The sequence below is a fragment of the Cupressus sempervirens genome, chromosome 5 (genome assembly GCF_028749045.1).
Source record: "Cupressus sempervirens isolate cs-2001-9-10 chromosome 5, ASM2874904v1, whole genome shotgun sequence".
Taxonomy (NCBI): Eukaryota; Viridiplantae; Streptophyta; class Pinopsida; order Cupressales; family Cupressaceae; genus Cupressus; species Cupressus sempervirens.
The window spans coordinates 708,073,919-708,094,120 of NC_143122.1; the positions used below are offsets into that span (position 1 = coordinate 708,073,919).

Consider the following 20,202-nt stretch of genomic DNA (forward strand, 5'->3'; position numbering starts at 1 on the left):
TTGTGTACATATTCCAAAAGAAAATGAATTTTGCTCAAGCTAAGCATCTTTATATAGAACACAGTTACCATTCTGGCCAGGAAGTTTGGCAGGGCCACATTTTTCCCAGTGCAGTGTTTCAGGAACCTCCACTATCATCTCTCTAAACCTTAACAGTATTCTGTGTACCAGATTCCTTCATTGATGGCATAGGCTTTCACGATGAGAGTATTGCCTCTCTTCACCAGAGATCAGCTATTCCAAGAACGTGTCAATTTATACAAACAATATGCAGAGGACATTGAATGGTCTTTAGAATCATACAGAGCACTCAATGATCCAGGACAGTCATTATATATGTGCTAATAGTTATAATGTTTGAAAAATGGATCTTTGATTCTTTGGTGAAGGATCACTGGTTAAGGAGTATCAGTACCATCTATCAGGCTCTGCCAAAGACAGTCATTTTTTAAGACACTATAATGCCTAAAGCTAAGATGTAAAATAATTTTGACACCTCTCTGAATTATCATCTTTGGTTGCATTATCATGATGTAGAAGACCTAATTTTGAAGGGCAGTTTTCTTGACGCTGGCTTGCAATTGAAAAAAATATTCATAATTTGTTAGCTAAATAATCTCAACTTACAGAAGACAATCAAAATGATTCACACAATATACAAGGCAAAAATAAAAACCACACAATCAAAAAGACTTGGCTATCCTAGTCATCATTCGGGGTTGAGTGTGAGCATGACCTATCATAGAGGAAAAAGATAGAACTTACATTTAACTTGTGCTTTCTATCCAAAGTATTCATAAAAACCCACCATGTACAGAACTCATATGGCTATAACAGCCATCACTGCTATCAAAGGATTCTAGACATATCCAACAAATATGTTTGCCACACTTACAACTGATATGATTACATCCTTCAGTTTTCTCGATTACATAACCACAGGATGGACAACTTTTGACATCTGCTTTGTCTTTGCACCATTCTTTGAGAGAAGCATCAGGGTCTTGTTTGAATTCCTTATACTTCTCACAAGACAAATATGGATGATATTCTAAATGACAGGTGGTACACAACTCTACTGAACAATATCCACAAACAAAGAGTTTTCCAGAACTGGATACCTCGTATACAGATGGGCAATCTGGAGTGGTGCAGAACCTGTAGGTACCGTTACTGGAAGCTACAAATACCCCAAGAGAAGCTCGAAACAACTCATCCAATTGTTCAAATGAAAGCAAAGATCGCAGATCACAGATTAAAAACAATGAATCACAATTTTCATGGGCACAAGTAATTGGAAATCCCTCATGATGGCGTATGGCTGAGTTACATTGATCAACCAAACATGACCTACAAAAGGCATGCCCACATCCTTCAAGCCTATAAAAGTCTTCAATATCACAGAAGCAAATAGGGCAATCATTTTCCGTTTCCTCAACTTCTTTTAGCATCTTATTCATAGTTCCCTTTAAACTATTTGCAGTTTCAGTAATTATACACCCAGCTTTAGTTTTTGCCTCTTTGCTACCTTGTACCAACAAAACATGGCGCCTTGTGTCAAGGGTAAATTCTGCTTCAGGAATCAGTAGTTTAAGTCCAGATAAATCTACCCCAAATCTCTCCACAGTCTCTTTCATCAAACCATGTGGCACCCCTTCCCCTCTGAGGGATATTTCATGGCGTTTCTTTTCAAGTAGTAGCTTCAAACCATCTACGAGATCTGTGGTAGCTTTCTCACTCTTGTCAGACGGACCAAAAATTTTGATGCTAAGACTGTGCCTTTCAAATAAAATATAAGTCTTAGTCTTCTGTTCCAAAGATCTTAGAAGCTGGATCCCTTCTCGAGTAAAAAGTAGTTGTATAGCTGCAGGATCAAGCCTATCATCCATTACAACAGTTCCTTTTAGTAGTTCTTCCAAAGAAGATCTACACTTTACAACAGATTTCATCGTGTTTGATGATATTTTCAACTTGTAGCGTCCATACTCAGAACTGTTCGTGATTATCTTCAAACCTACAAAACAATTAGTTAGAAGTGAGACTACTGCCTCAATTGAAATAAGATTGCATATTCTCAAAAGTTGTTAAAATGATCAGTAAATACGACAGCATTCACATTTCCTACATAGTACTTAAAGTCAGTGCAATCTACAGGTAAAAACCCAATATTATCCAATACGATTTGAAATATTTAGTGTTTTCTTGAAAAGGAATGATACAATGCTTTTGCTGAGAATAGTGTATGAAATTAAGACAAGAAACACATATAGCTACTCTACCAGTTGCTCTAGAGAATCACTCTCCCTCCTGACAAATAAATATAATTCCTTAATAGTAACCATTTTGAAAAGGTAGTAAATTGCTATCTCACTCATATGCATGTCAAACTGATCAGAACTACCTGTACAGAAGCCACATCTGTGCAAAGTCATTTACACACACACCACAACAATAGCATCTGGTTCTAAATATGGGTTAGTATTCTTAACTTATAACTGTAATGCATTTCTCTGAATTAACAGAAAACTGAAGTAATCTTTTATGATGTTGTTGACATGAAGAAAGCTGATTATATAAACTTTCAAGCTAACAATCTGCGACAATATGACAGTCCATCCTAGACAGCTAATTCCTGATGTCTTAAATGAGAATTGTCTCTATTTAAGGGAAAGGGAAGGAATCCTCAGAGTTGAACACTAAAGAATAGATTAAACATTATTAACTGAATAATGGATTCCCAGCAGTTTCCCTACAAGAAGCAAAAGTCCTTTGTAACTGGCAACTAATGGTAAGTCAAGCACTTCTGCCACCATGCAAACGTGAAATGCACCAGTAATGTGGCGTTACGATAGTAAAGGAAGTAGGTGCAAACATATATCATTGATAACAGGCTATATCAGGTATGTTGAAGATTTTAGAATTTTCCAGAATCCTCTCAAACACAGTTTAACAACTTTTTCTTGCCATGGCACTTCTAAATTTTTACATTACATGTCATTTTAATCCATTATTAAACTTACCGTTCCTACTCCTTGTTAGAGGGGAATATAGTAGGTTGGGTGAAGATTTTTTTAACTTGCCAGAGTCCTATCGAGCACAGATTAACGACCTTAATGTGCCATGGCACTTTATACATTATATGTCAGTTTTGTGAACTCGGTGAATTTCACTGGTTAATATAATTCCAATGTTTATGTTTCACTTCAATTTGAATTAGTAAGAGCTTAATATCACATTTTCAAAATTGATTCAAAAAGATAAATTTAGTATACCAGTTCACAATTGCAGCAAGTATGAGAATCTGATGTACAACTTTATAATTAAGCTACAAAAAAAGGTTGGTGTATGCATCTAAGCATGAGTCTCTCTCTCTCTCTCTCTCTCTCTCTCTCTCTCTCTCTCTCTCTCTCTCGGCCTTGAAGTGAAGATATTTAAGGCAAACCAGTGAAGGTTTAGAACTCTGTAGACTCCTGAACAGAGGCTTAAACCCCCACACCCCAGGATTGAGATACAGGAAATAGCTACACTGCTGGGCTTCACCTTTTCTGGCACCTATACCTGACCTGAACAGGCCCAAGTCCCAGGGACGATCTGCCCAGTACAGAGCCCGGGAAATTGAGGCCATGGTTTGGGCATACCAGGCATTCCCTGGGAAGCCCAAGATACAAAGAGCAAAATATATGGGAAAAAAAAAGCATTTTTAAACCTAGAAGACGTAAATCACTCAAAGAAACCTAAAAAAGTAACCTTGGATACAAAGCCCAAACACTCCAAATTTCAACTCCTCATTTTTTTGTCATTACTGGTTCTTTGATGTCTAAGGATTGTTTGTCATTTCCTCTTTCGCAACATGTCATGAAGATTGAGTGGCTTGCTAGAGTCAGGTTAGGTTTGGCATTGTAGTGATCCAAGGATCAGGTCAAAGTTGGTGGACCATGGGGTCAAAAATAGCCAATTTAGTCAAAAAAGTGCCTAGAAGCCCTAAAGATATTAGTTCAGATGGTTTCAAATCTAAAAGTCAATGCTTATAGGAGAAGCATGTTTTCTATGATCTTGACCTTTGCAAAGAAGATTTGGAACAAGGTGTAAGTGCTCAAACTTGGCAGAAATCCTAAAACAAGAAAATCGTCAATTTCTGCAGCAACTGCAACTAATGTGAATTTGCCTCTTTGCAAAAGCCAGGAATTTGCCCCAACAGCATTGATTTAATAATTATTTCCCAGCCAAAGTGGTGATATTTCAATTTGTTTTCCTTGATGTTTGGTGACTGGTCTTCCATGTGGTGCATTGAGAATATGTGGGAAAAGGATAATATATGCTCTGTAAATTATGTGTTGAGATTCGCTCTCTTTACAATCTTAGTCATATGTTTGGTTTTGCTGATGAAAGTATAAGAAAAGAGGTTTCCAAGATGCAGGGGCATGTTCCAGGCATGTGAAGTCGTTTTTACACATTGTTAAGACTGAAAATTCCCCTATAGGCTTTGTAACATCTATATTGGACCATGGATAGTGTGATGAAGAGAAAAATGTTTTGCTCTTGCAATAGTGGTTTTCCCTTCTAGGGTTGCTCCAAGATAATTTTGTAGTTTCATTTTGTGTGTACTTCCTTCACACGATTTGCACATGTTTTATGTTCCTGCATGTATGTAGAATTATTTTTCCTATGAATGTGAATGGTTGTAGTGATATCATTAAAGGTGAAAAATATAATTTTTGTTAAGCTTTTGCAAGGTTCACAAGCATGTAATCTGTGAATTCATGTGATAGAAGATTATATCTCACTTAATAGATCCAGTGGTATCAGAGCAAGGTTGTAAACACCATTTTAAAGGTTTGACGAGCTATGTCATCAACTACGGATGTGATAAATGTTGAAGTTTATTGTAGCTTCAAGAGAGACCTTATTCTCTGTGTGCATATGGCGTAATATTCTGTTGGCTCAAATGATTATTTTCATCTTCCTGTTGATTGTATGCTGTCTAAGCTGCTCAATCTTGGTCGTCAGTTCAGCTGGTTCAGTTAACTCTGTTCTATTATTATATCCTATTGAGAGGTGGCTGTCAGGATGTATTTCATTCAGTGTCATTTTTCGTCCTGCTGAAGATAGTAAATTTTGTTTTGCCTAAGTTATATCTGTGTGTCTTCTTTCTCATGTCATTTATATGACTTCTATATTTTCCTTGGTGGATTATTATATCAGTTTCTATGAAACGGCAAAGTCAATGTGCAAAGAATGTCGTCTGGTTATTCTTCTTCTTCTATGTTACCGGTTATCTTAAGTGGCTGAAGGAAGATGAAAGGGTCTTCACTTAGGCTCGCACGTTATGTCTGCAATATGATCAGGCAGTCTTATTTTTCCTTTTACCATCTCAGGTCTTTATCTTATCTAGCATTTACACAGATTCATCACGGCATAAGTTGAAGTCATTAACAAATTTATTCTGGCATAAGTATTTTGTTTGGAGATTGTTATTATTTTTGCAGAGAAATCACGTGATTCCTATTATATCAGCTGTGCGACTTATATTTAGCGGAGATTGTGTGATTCCTATTATATTCAGCGGAGGTTATGTGATTCCTATGATATTAGCGAGGGTTGTGTGTTGCATATAATATTTGCGAAGGCTGTGACAGTTATATTGTGTTTTGTGAGTTCTAGATAATAATTGCAAGAAGCTGTGTATATCAGAGTTTGGTATATCTGTGTTGGTGTTTTCATATGAGCTCTTCAGAGGTCTTGTGCATTGATTATATTCTGTAAAATCTCTCTGTTTAGTTTTGCCTATTTCAGATCTATGCTGCTTGATACTATAATTGCAGAGGATAAAAGTGTGAGTTGTTTCTCATATTTGTATCAAGTCTTTGAGTTTCATTCTGTATGCATGAAGCTTGTTTTAAAAGCTCTGAAACTCTGTAAATCTCCTTACAATAATAAAGGTATCAGTTTGTGGGGGCTGGGTTGTCTCCCTCAGAGAGAAGGGTTTTTCCCAGGGTAAAAGATCTGTGTCAGTCTTAGTTTTGTTTGTTTTATCTTCTGGTTCAAAATTTAACAATAAATTGGTCCCTTTTGAGCTGAGAATGGAACTAAAGAGTCCACAACGACAGCTAGGTCAATCGCAAGGGAAGAGGTTGAAAAATCTCTACCTAGGTGGTTGAGGTTGACAGAGCAAGAATCTCCAACATGGTGGCGCAGAGTGATAGGTTGGAGAGCATCATTCTTGCATAAACAAAGAAATTAGGTATCTCAAAAACACAAGAAATAGATACTGGAAAAAACAAGTACTAACAAAAAGAAACATCTCATGTAGAATTCTTCAAAGCTATAACTATGATTGATGTACAGCCATTTCATTGTGAGATAGGTGCAAAGAAGTCTGATCAGCCAGTTTTACAAAAGAAGGTGCATTCCTCCACATTTGCAAGAAGAAAACTATTCAGACGTGGTCTCATGTGATATGAGAGACATGCTAAATCATAGGAATAGCATAATGTAAAACCAATCTCAAAATTCAGAGGATATGAAAGGGTTGCTCAAGAGGCAGTTCTATCCTGTTCTCCATAAAGAAGAAAGGGATATGCAGTGACACAATCTTAGACAGATGAAAGGAGAGTATTCAAGAAAATACAAGTTCAGGAACAGAGTGGTTCAATCCGGGAAAGATGTTATGGGCCACGAGGAGCTAATGAAATGCACTGGTAGACTATTTGGACACTCAAAGAGATGTGCTAATTCTAATTGCTAAATCCTAAGAAATTGATGAGGCAATTGCCCAAGCACATCACCTATAACCAGAGAAGAATAAAACATCTTCTTACAAGAAAAAGCTTCAAAGCAGGGATACTGGATAAGCTTAGTTGTTGGATTGGGTTTGCAAATTCAGAAAACAAATTTGGGGATGGTTTTCACTTTGGATTCATCCTTACTAAAAAACATATATCATAAACATATGCATGTTTACAGCCTAAAGAAAGGAACTAAAATAAATATTAAGAAGTCAAAAAAGAGAGATCAATTTAGTCAGCAACATTCACACACAATTAGAGCAAGCACCAATGAAGAGATCAAATACCTTGCAATAATTTCACTGATTTCCTCATTATAAAACACCCTATGCCTTCTTTCCAAAATAGTGATAACCCAACACATGAATTGGGGAACATGTCATGCACCACGAGGTGCTAATGAAGTACATAGGCAGACTATATTAATGCCTAAATAGACCTGTCCTAATAGCTAAACTACAAGATACTAATTAGGTATGTGCCTAAGAATATTTCCTAGACTAAAAGAAAGACTCTTGAACCAGAAATAGCAGAAAACTAAGTCACAGGATTCGGCGAATCCCAAGCATGAGATTCGGATTTTGCCGAACATTAATTTTTCCCAAAATATTCGATGAAAATCGTCAGTGTTCGCGGACAAAAATTGGGATTTTTTTTTAATTGTTATAAACATTTAAAAACTACTATTCCAGGCATTTGGCAACATATTTTAGGGTTTTGGAACCATTTTTTTCAGCCCTAAAACGCACAGAATTCTGAAAACAAAGGATTCAACAAAGGTTTTAACAATGGTTTGTACAGTCATGTAGGGATAGAGTGTGCACATGCAAAATTTCCAGCTCTTGTAGACGATTGTGCATAGGCTCCTGCAGACGACAACAATTTTCCTTTTGCCTGCAATTTTCCGGCTCCCGCGTCTGCAAATTCCTCGAATGTCTTCTTAAATTTATTTCATGTAATTATATAGTTAAGTTTATTTCATGTAATAATATAAAGTAAGTCTTTGTTAAATTTATTTTAATGTAAAAGTCTTGGTTAAATTTATTTAATAATGTTATGTAATAAAGTATTTATTAGGTTGATTTCATTGTAATGTATAAATGTATTGTTTGTTTTATTAAATTTATTAAGTACAAATGAAATAATATTCACTAATCTTAGGTTTATTTCGTTATAATGTAATAATGCATATATTATATTTATTCATTTCAAATTAATTTTTGTTTTATTAAATTTGTTAAGTATAAATGAAATGTTTTAAAAATATATTATTTTTGAAGTAATACAGTTGATTCTTTAAATTTTAAAATGTTTGAGTAAATAGGTCATTAGAAATGTATTTAATCAATCTATTAAATTAATGTGAAATGAAATTTTTATTTTATACTTAATATATACTATGTTTTATACTCTATAAATGTGTCATCATGTTTATAAAGTTTTTAAATCTATTAGGCAATTTTAATTATTTTGATAATATATGGGATATATTAAATATATTTAAGAAATAATTAAAATTATATAAGACGAATTTTTTTCCGAATTTTTTCTCTTGTCGAACTTCATTCGAATTTTATAGTCGTCGAACTCAAATTCGAATTCGAACCTTGTGACTTAGGCAGAAAAGATAAGCAAAGTTCCCAATTTGGGCTCAAGTTCAAGTGTTTAATGCATGAATTGGAACCAAAAAAACTTTTAAAAATGGGATTGGGTTTCTTCTGGGTCCACCCCTACAAAGCATATAAAACATAAATATGTACCTATTTGTAGCCTAAAAACAAAAATTAAAAAAACTATTGAAAAGTTAAGAAGACTAAGAGTCTAATTCAATTAGCAACATTTACATAGAATGTAATATCCCCTTATCAAATACAACTGGTTTGTGAACAATTAGACCATTTTCCAAATTTTCTTGAAGGCTAATTGGTGAGAGGGAAACCTCCAAGTTCTTGGAAAGCACAATATAATTCAAGCGGTCTTGTTCATGGCAGTGAACGCACATGATCTTGTTGAGCCTCAGGGTGCTATAAAAGTACAATTCCAGTCTTTTAGAAATTCTATAAACTTTTAGGAGAAACATGCTATTTTTAGACAGTCACCAAATTGCTTCAATTCATCGTCCTAAATCCTGAGTGACAAATTGGTATAATCAAAATTTCATATTTCTCTCATTTTGACACTTTCTGCAACTAGGGTAATTTATTTAATTAATTAAATAATTATAACTTGAGTTGTCCCCGTGAGTCCCTGTCCCTGGTGCGTGGGGCAAAAAAGGGGGGGATGCGTCCCCATGTTACTATGGCCCATTGTCATATTATATTTAAACAAATCAGGATAACACCAATGATGACATATAAAACAGGAACCAAGTCGAATTCAAACCCCTACCATTCAGAGCTTTAGAAGTTACAATGCAAACTCTAGGTTTGGGGAATCTGAAATTTGTTGCTCTGTCAAATATCAATAATCAATAATTTAGTGTTCTCTCAGTGTGTGCGCAATTCTGTTGTGACAGACAACAGCAACAAGAAGTAATCAAACATAAAAACTACTGTCTATTTTCCATAGGTATATGTCATGTTGCGCATTTGAATACTTGCTTATCTTAATTTAATTCACTTCTGAATTGTTCCAGCAGTCTTTATCTATGATCAACACTGTACATTAGCAAATTTAGCATTAATCCTATCCATATGATGTTTGTAATGCACGGATATTCTGTAATACCCTGTACGGTAATATCACCAATGATTTTATTTTTGCATTGTATTGAGTTTCCGTCCCACTGAATAATTGGAAATGATGTATTTGCTTACTGTACTAAATAAGTGCAAGCACTCTTATAACAACCCATCTGTTTGTCCTCAAAATTAGTTCGAATAACCAGTAGTAACTAAACCAAATTACAAGCACAGGTTTGACTAGAATGGGCTGAAAGAACAATGCTAACTCCAGATTTAAAATGCAATACTCGACTGCATTTTCGTTAATCAATAGCAGCTTCTACAGCAGTTATTACATAAAGTAAGACAATGGAAGATATTTAGAACAGTTTGCAAACTCTCAAACAACTATCCGACTGACCTTTGCACCTAGGCATAGCTACACAGGTGATTCTTCCCGAGCTCCACATTTTTGCGTTTGACCAGTTGCTAGTCCCCTTTACATGGTGGCCACCATATTTTTTGACAAGGCGACTCTAATCACAACTAACAGCAAAGAGGATTGCTTGACTCTCGCTGGGACACCGTGCTTGACTCCCAAACCTCTAGTCTCTACGATGACTTCCCAGAACTATCGAAGTTCACTATTCATACTCAACCCGATTTGTTTGCAACATTCATCCCTCGATGAGTTGAACTTCCCAAATCCTCTTTCAACCCATGCTCATGCAAATTCAACCATAAGCATTCTGGACGCTGTGACTATTGTTACTCACTCAACACCCTTCATCATTACTTCCTCTCTGCACTGTTGGGAATAAACATCAAAGACATTTCCTGCAAGTGTCGTCTCTATTTTCTGCTTATGCCCGATACTGAGACACTCCTTCCTTAAAGCTCCTAATCCTGTAATTGCATTAATCCTTCCCTTTGCTGACTTCCCCTATGTGTAACTACCATGCTGAGAACTTCAATGGGGTTATATGCTAATCAATATGTGGCTCCGCATTCCTTTCCAAACGACATCTCCCCCCTGCGATTTCCAATCCTTTCGTAGGCTTATCCACTCAATGATCACTCAGAGGCCTTCTCGTAACTGCACATTATTGTTTGTGTAAGGATGCTGTGGTTTTTGTTCCCGCTCCTGTTCCTAGTCATTCTCAGATGCCAAAGAAACTGATTTTGGAAAAGCTCTTCCCACTGCAGAGGTCATTCCAATATCCCGATGCAACTCGTCTCTTCTCCAAACTAGTTGTTATTCCCTCTGTACACAACACTAACCTAGGCAAGTCTTCCTTGCCAAAGATAGTTAATCCCTGACGAGACTTTGTGTCTTCACAGACATTTGGCCCAATTTCTCGTCCACTTCCTTATTCTCTGTCCATTTTTTCTCCTCCCTCTTCCATAGTTGATTCATTTTCCACATTTTTCCTATGCCTTGGCAACATTTAGACTTCTTGTCTTCTACTCACCACGTAGCTGGTTGGACGTATGGTTCTCTTTCTTTTTATATATATGCTTATTTGTTTAATGCTAATCTTCTCTTCATCGCCAAAATATATATATGTTAGCCTTTGAATTTATTAAATGCAGAGAAGTGGTAAACGCATTTAATTAAATCCAGTTGGATCTGCAAAATCAAGAGGGGGACATTACAGTCCTCCCTCTCCAAAATTGCTTGCCCTCAAGCAATTTCAACACTGGGTGTGATCATATCTGCTCTCCCTCCCAAGTGGCATCTTCCACCAGCAAAATCCTTCCATTTCACTAAGTATTCCTTAATCACTCGTTTCTTGAGCATTCTGTCCCTTGTTTCAATCACCTGCCTTAGGTCAACTTTCCTTCCTCATCCAATGGTGGTAGTATTGCTGAAGGAGTAACAGAGTGTCCTAAATTCTAATGACTTCTAAACCCTTCACACATGAAATACACTATGCACCTTGATGTTCGTGGGTAATTCCAACTCATAAGCTACCTCCTAATCCACCTAATCACCCGATAACGCCCATAATATCTTCGTTTGAGTTTCTCAGCTCCACTTCTTTTTAAGGTAGATTGTCTATAAGGTTGCAACCTTAAGTACACCAAGTCATCAACTTCAAATTGTCTCTCCACTTTGTGTTGATCTGCATATTGTTTCTGCTGGCTTTGAGCTTGTTGAATGTTTTCTTTCAATGATTTCACGATGTTCACGCTCTATTGCAGCGAATCTACAACTTTCGGTACCTTACTATCTGTCAGAACCAGATCTAAAATACTTGGTGGTTTGTAGACATAGAGTACCATGTATAGTGACATCTTGATGGACATACCATAGGTAGAATTATTACAATACCCACTAATGTGTAACCACTTCACCCACGCCTTCTACTATCCTGAAACAAAATTTCTTAAGTAACCTTCCAGTCACTTGTTCACAATTTCAGTTTGACCATCTATTTGCAGATGATAACTAGTGTTGGGAATGAGCTTGGTTCCACATAACCTGAATAATTCTTGCCAAAACAAGCTCATAAATTTACTATCTCAGTCACTAACTATGTTCCTATGCATCCCATCAAGTCTGAAAATTTCTTTGAAAAACAGGTTCGCTATTTGTATTGCTATGTATGTAGCTGAAATGGTAAATAAATGTGCAAATTTAGTTAGCCTATCAACCACAAAATAAATGCAATTCCTTCCTTGAACAGCAGGTAAGATGGTTATGAAATCCGTAGAGATACTCTCCCATTTTTTATTTGGGATAGGCAAAAGTTGTAACAAGCCAGCTGGGTATAAGTTTTCATGTTTGTTTTGTTGGCATGTTGGACATTCCTGTACAAACTTCTGAACTTCAAGCTTCAATCCCTTCCAACTGAATCTTTCTCTAATTTTCTTATATGTCTTAAAGAAACCAAGATGGCCATCCATAGGAGCATTATGAAATGACTTCAAAATTTCGGATTTGAACTTTGAATTAGGCAATAAGAAAATTCTATCCTGATAGAGTATCAACTCGTTTTCCACCTTATATATGTCATCATGCATTTTACCTTCAAGTAAGTTTGAAGCCCAATCATCTTTAGCATATTCAGCTCTAGTATTCTTCTTCCAATGATTTGTTATCTCCACCATGGAACATAAATGAGGTCTTCTAGATAAGGCATCAGCCACAACATTTCTTTTCCCCTTCAAATAAACAATGTCAGAGTCGTAAGCTTACAATTTACTCACTCATTTTTATTGTCTCTCACTTAATCTTGTTGGTTTAATTAGTATTTGAGTCTATTATGATCTGTTTTAACAATGAACTTACTCCCTACTAACTATTGCCTAAACTTGGCAATAGCATACATTATTGTCAGCATCTTTTGAGTTAGGACAGCACCTATCCCTTTACTTGATGCATCACATTCTAGCTCAAATGGTTTAGTAAAATCACGTATTGCTAACATAGGCACGAACTCATAAGCTTCTTGAACTGATCAAAATATTTTTGTGCCTCATTTGACCATGCAAATGCCCCCTTTTCTGAAAAATCAGTCAATGGGGCAGCCACCTTTGAGAAACCTTTAACAAATCTTATATAAAATCCACAAAAACCAAATAATCCTTTCAACTGTGATAAATTTGTAGGAGGCCAATCCATAATTGCCTTTATTTTTTTCCAGAGCAACACTAAGTCCTTTGGAACTAATAGTGTGTCACCAAGGTACAGCAATTCCACTAATCCAAAACCACATTTAGTGACACAAGGAGAAGCACAGAGAGACCTACAACATGTAGATTAAACTCAACTTGCAACCTTCCACCCTTGCTTAGAGTTGCACACGGAAGCTACACAATTAATAAATGAAACCATAGATAACAAAAGGCCAGATGCAACATTATTAGGTGTAATTATTTCACTTCACAAATAGAATAGCCACAACATGCCCAGCTGTGAGGCCTTTCGGGTTGCGGCCTTAAACAAAATAGGAAATATTCAAGTCAGAGCCTTAGCTCGCATCTTCTATCTTCTCCTATCTAATCATTTCTGATCTTCTTATTGGCTCTGCCTATCTACTTTACTACATCTAACCAAGCTTCTTTTACAGCCAGCTAAGCCACAAGTCAGCTAGTCACGCATTAATTACAATTTAGGACCATACTTGGAAGAGTAAAGAAAAACCCACGCAAAGTCATATAAAATCATGCACACTTGAAGGTAGGTCCACATGTGTGCTAGGAGTCGGCTCCTAACTGCACAACACGCCACATATACAATCAAAACTGCGACAATCGGATCAACACTTTACACAAGGTGGAAACAACAGGAAAATAGGACCCCAAAGATCATCATAGAACCGCACTTAGGACAAGGATATAGGATAGGTCCTTGACACGATGACTGTTGTGCATTGCTTGAAAACAATAGTAGCAACGGCTACTTCACAAACAATAGACTAGTACAAAAAATTGGAAATATTTCTGTTGATGCAAGATTGCCCAAAGACCCAAGATGTTCCTGCATCATTTAGATTCCTTAAGAAATAAAGATTTTTTCTCCATAATACTAAGCACTTCCTCTAAATGTTTCAAGTGCTCTTCCCATGTTTTACTATATATGAAAATATTTAAATATATCAAAACAAACTTACGAAGTTGCTTGATGAAAATTCGATTAATAAAAGATTGGAAGTTGGTTGGTGCATTAGTTAGCCCAAAGGGCATGACTAGAAACTAGTTGTATCCATAATGACACCTAAACATTGTCTTCCCCACATCCTTTTCTCTTACTCTGATTTGATGGTACCCTAATCTTAAGTCTATCCTTGAAAAGAAGCAAGCTCCATGCAGCTTATTAATCAACTCATCAATGCGTGGAATGGGATAACGGTTCTTAATTGTTCTCTTATTTAAAGCCCTGTAATCAGTACACGTGTATGGTGTCATCTTTCTTTTTCACCAAGACCACAAAAGAAGCAAAGGGACTCTTGCTTGGCCTTATATGACCAATTTCCAGCAGATCTTTAATTGTCTTCTCTATCTCATCTTTGTCTTTTTGAGTACCTATAAGGTGTGGTTATAAGGTGTGGTTATGACTTGTTTAGCACTAAGTTCAATTCTATTGTGTGTTCAATGCCTCTATCCGATGGAATACTATGTGGAATCTCACTAAAAACCTTGTTACACTTATCCAAATGCACCTTAATCTCAGGCTGAAAACTCTTACTCTGTTGTCTCAAATCAGTTGATGTGAAAACACACTCTGCTGCCCATTCCACTTAATCAGGTCTCATTAACCTTTCCATCCTTTTGAAAGGAAACAATCTTAGGATTACCACTTGTCATAACTCTAAGAAGAAGCTTCTTTCCTTCCACTTCAAATTTGATTTCCACGATTTGCAAATTCATTCTAAATTCACCAAGTGAGCGTAGCCATTGGATACCCAGCACCGCATCCATGTCTCCAATGCTAACCACATAGAAATCGTCCTTCAATTCATACTCTCCAAGCTGAATGCATAAGTTTGATATTTTATGTGTGCAAGTGATTGTGAAACCATCAGCAATGATTACTCTAAATCCTTCACATTCTTTAGTCCTCAAACCTCTTCGAGCTACCACTCCAACTTTGAAATTATGGGTTACACCGGTATCTATCAAGGTGATTATTCGCTACCCACACAACACCCCTCTAACTCTAAATGACCCAATTTTCTACAAGCTTGTTAATTGGGCTATGCAACTCTTCCTCTTATGTTCACCTCTTGATTCATCTGATGTAGAATCTTCTTCACTTGAGCTTGATTCAGAGTGTTGTTCTGAATTTTTTGAAATTGATTCAAAGGTTTAAAGCACTTTAACTACTTCATCTTTTCCTTCAATGGACACTTTTGAGTTGGTTCCCAAGGTTCCCTACATTGGAAACATAATTTCTTCTTATTCAGCTCATTTAGTTGCTCATCATCCAACCTGGTCTGCGATTTCTTAGACTGATCAGCATCCTTCTATGAGTGTTTTTTGTCCTTGTCTCTCTTACGATGGAGGTTCCATGGAAAGTGTTTTCTTCTTGAAGTTGATGCTTCCATTTCCCTTGCCTTTTTAATGGCATCCTGCAAATTAATTGGGTTTAAGGCCTTAACCCAACCCCTAAATGGCTCTGTTAATCTGTCTATGAAAAGCACCACCCTCCTCCTTTTGGAAATGTCCGCCATTGAAACTAAAACCTTTTGCAATTCTGAAATGTAGTTCTCCATGATTCCCCATTGTTTTAATTGTGCCAACTCTTTGAAATCCAGCTCAAGATCTTTCTTATCAAAACGATCAATCAGCCTCTTAGTAAATTCAGTATAGGATACAATTTGATCATGGCCCAAGGTGATCAAACCATGATACAACAAATCGTGAGCATTTCCCTCCAAATGCAAGTTGCATATTTGATTGCTTCATCCTATGTCATTGATTTAAGCTGGAATAAAGTGTCCAACTTTTGAACCCATGATCTTGCGGTCATTTTTCCTAAGCCATCAAAATACGTTATGGATACTTTACCCACTCTTCGTTGCAGATCCTGATTTCGATGCCTCTCACCATTACCCCTTCATGGTCTATTCCTCTCCCTAAAGGCAATGTAATCTGGAAATGGCATTTCATCTTGGAAATTTGCTCCTAATGCTTACCAATCTGCCAATACTTGTCTATGAAAGTGTTGATCTGTTTGCTCATTCCCTGCTGGTACGTTATTAGTGTGGCTGAAAGTAGGCATTAATGGCCTAGAGTGAAATGTTGAGCCATTATTCCCTTGTTGTCCCTGCACATTCGAAGTTGAACTTTGTACTCTATTTCCATTATTTCCGAGGCTCGCGGTGTTGTCATGGTTTCCGTTATTTCCAAGTCCTTCATTCCCATTGTTTCCATGCTCTTGTACCAACTGTATAAGCCTCTAAGTCATTTGTTGTTAAGATTGTGCCATTAAGCTCATCATTTCTCCTTGGGTTCTTACCAATTCTCCCAAGGTATTCTCAATCCCGCTTGTGTTTGTGGCATCCCTGTCCATTGTTTTGATATGGAAGGTAGATTGTCCACTCTCGGGTTGCTGGTCCAAACTACTATTTAATTTGTTCATGCATACGTAATGCTGTAAAGGATGCATAAACTTGAATTTCCTAAGAGCTTATCAAAGCTCTAATGCCACTATAACAACCCACCCTTGTTTATCCTCAAAATTAATTTGAATAACCAGTTGTAACTAAGCTGAATTACAAGCACAAGTTTGATTATAATGGGTTAAAAGAATGCTAATTCCAAATTTAAAATGCAATACTCGACTGGATTTCAGTTAATCAATAGTAGCTTCTACATAAAGTAAGACCATGTAAGACGTTAGAGCAGTTTGCAAACTCTAAAACAACTACCCTACTGACCTTCACACCTCAACGTAGCTACAAGGGTGATTCTTCCCAAGCTCCACGTTTTTGTGTTTGACCAGTTGCTAGTCCCCTTCACGTAGTGGCCAACGTATTTTTTGATAAGGCGATTCTAACCACAACTATCAACAAACACGATATCTAGACTCCCACTAGGACTCCATGCTTGACTCCTAAGCCTCTAGTCTCTGCACTGACTTCCTAGAACTGTTGAAGTTTACTACTCATACTTAGCCCGATTTGTTTGCAACACTCACCCCTCGATGAGTTGAACTTCCCAAATCATCTTTCAACCCACGCTCATGCAAATTCAATTGTGCGCATTCTTGACGCTGTAACTATCGTTACTCACTCAACACCCTTCATGATTACTTCCTATATGCACCCATTAGAAATAATCATCAAAGATATTTCCTGCAAGTGTTGTCTTTATTCTCTGCTTATGCCCGTTACCGAGACACTCCTTCCTTAAAGCTCCTAATCCTACAATTGCATTGATCCTTCCCTTTGCTCAACTCCTTTGTGCATAACTACCATGTTGAGAACTTCAATGGGGTTATCTCGCATTGCTAGACCCTAATCAACGTGTGTTCCTGCATTCCTTCCAAACGACATTTCTCCCCTGCAATTTTCAATCCTTTTCTAAGATCATTGCGTCAATGATCACTTTGAGGCCTTCTTGTAATTAGACCTACACTATTGTTTGTATAACGATGCTCTAATTTTTGTTTTTGCTCCTAATCCTAGGCATTCTCAGATGCCAAAGAAGCTGATTTTGGAAAAGCTCTGCCCACTGCAAAGGTTGGTCCAATATCGCGATGCAACTTGTATCTTCTCAAAAATAGTCATTCTTCCCTCTATACACAACAGTAACTTGGGCAAGTCTTCCTTGCAGAAGATAGTTAATCCCTGACGAGACTGTGTCTTCACAGACGTCTGGCCCAATTTGTCGTCCACTTCCTTATTCTCTATCCAGTTTTTCTCCTCCCTCTTCCATATTCAATTCCATCTCCATATATTATATGGGCCTTGGTAACATATAGACTTCTTGTCTTCTACTGCCCACGTAGTTGGCTAGACGTATGCTCCTCTTTCTTTTAATATATATATGTTTATTTGTTTAATCCTAATCTTCTCTTTACTGCCTAAACATATATATGTTGACCTTTGAATTCCTTAAATGCAAAAAAGAGGTAAACACATTTAACAAATTCCATTTTAGATCTACAAAATCAAGTGGAAGTATTGTATTTGTTCACCACTTAATAAGTGGAAGTCCTATATTTGTTTGTCCCACTAAATAAATGGGAGTGAATGAAATTGCAATTACCACTAAATAAGTGGAAGTGAATGTAAATGCACACTCTGCTGAATTGAGCATTGAAGTGCTTGCATTCAATTCTTGCATAGCACACTCCTGCAAAGAAGTGTAAGTGAAGTGTGGTCAACATTGCTACAAAGTGCATTGTCTTCCAACTTGTTGCAATCTAGATAGTTTACGCAGATCCTTTACACCTTATGCTATCACCATGCTCGTTTTGGGAACTGAATTATCTAGAGTGATGAGGAAAACGAAATTGCGTTGGAGTTTAGTTTTCCATTCGAAATTTGTAAAAAAAAGTGCCAAGGAAAAACTGTAGAATGGCTACACTTTACAGTATACTCAATATTATTTTTTTGCTATCAATAATAAGGAACCATTACCAATACTAAGCATACCAAATAATTGCTAAGGAAACAATATTGTTTATTGATCACCAAAATTAACAAATACATCATTCATATTCCAATATTCTTAAATAGTACTTAGGGAGATCGACCAACACAACCCCTCGCTACCTAACTACCCCAAACTCATAACTATCTTTAGTTACAATATTGTTTTATTACAACCTACATTTATCCCCCCTACCCCAAAAAAGAAATCGTCTTCCAAATGACTACCCAACAATAAACCAAAAGAAAACTAGACTTCAAGATGTAGGGTGAGAAGACATCCCTAAACTGGATGTCCATTGTCATAGATCTCACTCCGCTACCATCTATTTAGTTCAAAGTACTTGCAGCAGTTCAAAGTCTTCAGTTGCAAGTCTTCCACCCTATCCTTTTCTGCTGATGCCAATTTCTCTGCTTGAGCTGCTTTCTCCACAACCCACTCTTCTTTCATTCTTCTTGTCGACTCCTTTTCTTGTTGGAGTTCCAAGAATGTCCCCCTAAACGCCTCCTTCATCTGAGCAAAAGATTGCATGAGAGGTGGCTACTCCATCACTGTAAGTATGGCATGTTTGGTCATCCATGTTTTAGTTGCATCTTCAAGTCCTACTCCACTTTGCATAAGTAAACTCCAATCTGTGCAGAAATCTTTCTTCATAAATACCACAAGGGACTCTGTTGCTCTGACTATGGCATCCAATTTCTTCCCCTTAGCCTATTTTATGATTTCCTTAGTGGTTTGTTCTATCTCTTGCAAGTCCTTGAGTAGTCTTTGAACTTTTTCCTCCAATGAGAGTGTCTTCATTTCTGTCTCCACTGGTTCCAAGTGCACACTTTATGCTTCCATTTTGTTTTCAATTTCCATCTCTGATAGAGTTGGTAAAGGTGGAGGTATATCTTCTGCACTCATCTCAAACTTCCCGAGCAATCTATCGGCATCCTCCAACACTGTATCCTCAACTTGCATTGCCTCTTTTTCAGTTCCAAATCCTTCCATGTTCTTACCACTGGTACTTTGTACTCCTTTCTTTCTTACAGATTGCGCCACCAAGGCAATAAGCCAAGTTACTTCTATGTCGTCTGGTTATGAAATCAAATAAATTGAAATGAAATAATCCAAGAGAACTTGATAAGAAAATAGTTAACATAAACTCAAATGCAAAGAGAGCCTTCCAAAGATCAACATGACAAAACAAAGGATTTTTGAAAGGGGAAAAACAAGGAAAAACCCCATGTATATTATATGAATGAGGCAAATGTTAGAAACAATAGTCCACCAAGATAATTGAGAAGGCGGGAGGGGGTTGTGGGGGTGAATCGATTATCCAATAATTAAAACATTTATCCACCTTAAATAAATTTAAACATTCAACCAAAGTAAACAACAACCATAACAAGATGCACATACACAATTATACCAGACATGTTAACTAGGGAAACCCCTGATCAAAGGGAAAACCCCGGTGGGAATGATGCCCACAAGATGATGTACTAATATAAATATTACTTGTTAGAGGATGGACCCTATTGGGAGTCTATTACAACATTTAGTACATATGCGTCCCTGTTAGGAGACTTTGAATCCTTGTTAGAAGATTTCAACCCTGTTAGGAGTACGACAGAAGGACCCACTGTCCAAACAGCTTCTGG

At 36.9% G+C, this 20,202-nt stretch overlaps 1 protein-coding gene across 1 annotated transcript in view; it reads right to left on the minus strand.

The window, feature by feature from the left end:
* Nucleotides 1–742: 742 nt before the first annotated feature.
* The window catches only part of LOC149557952 (ATP-dependent RNA helicase DEAH11, chloroplastic-like), a 106,133-nt gene continuing 86,673 nt past the window's right edge, over nt 743–20,202 (minus strand). The window contains exon 3 of the mRNA XM_089832400.1: nt 743–2,014. Coding sequence (XP_089688526.1) covers nt 795–2,014 — 1,220 coding nt within the window. The 3' untranslated portion in view covers nt 743–794. The remainder of the gene's footprint in view (nt 2,015–20,202) is intronic.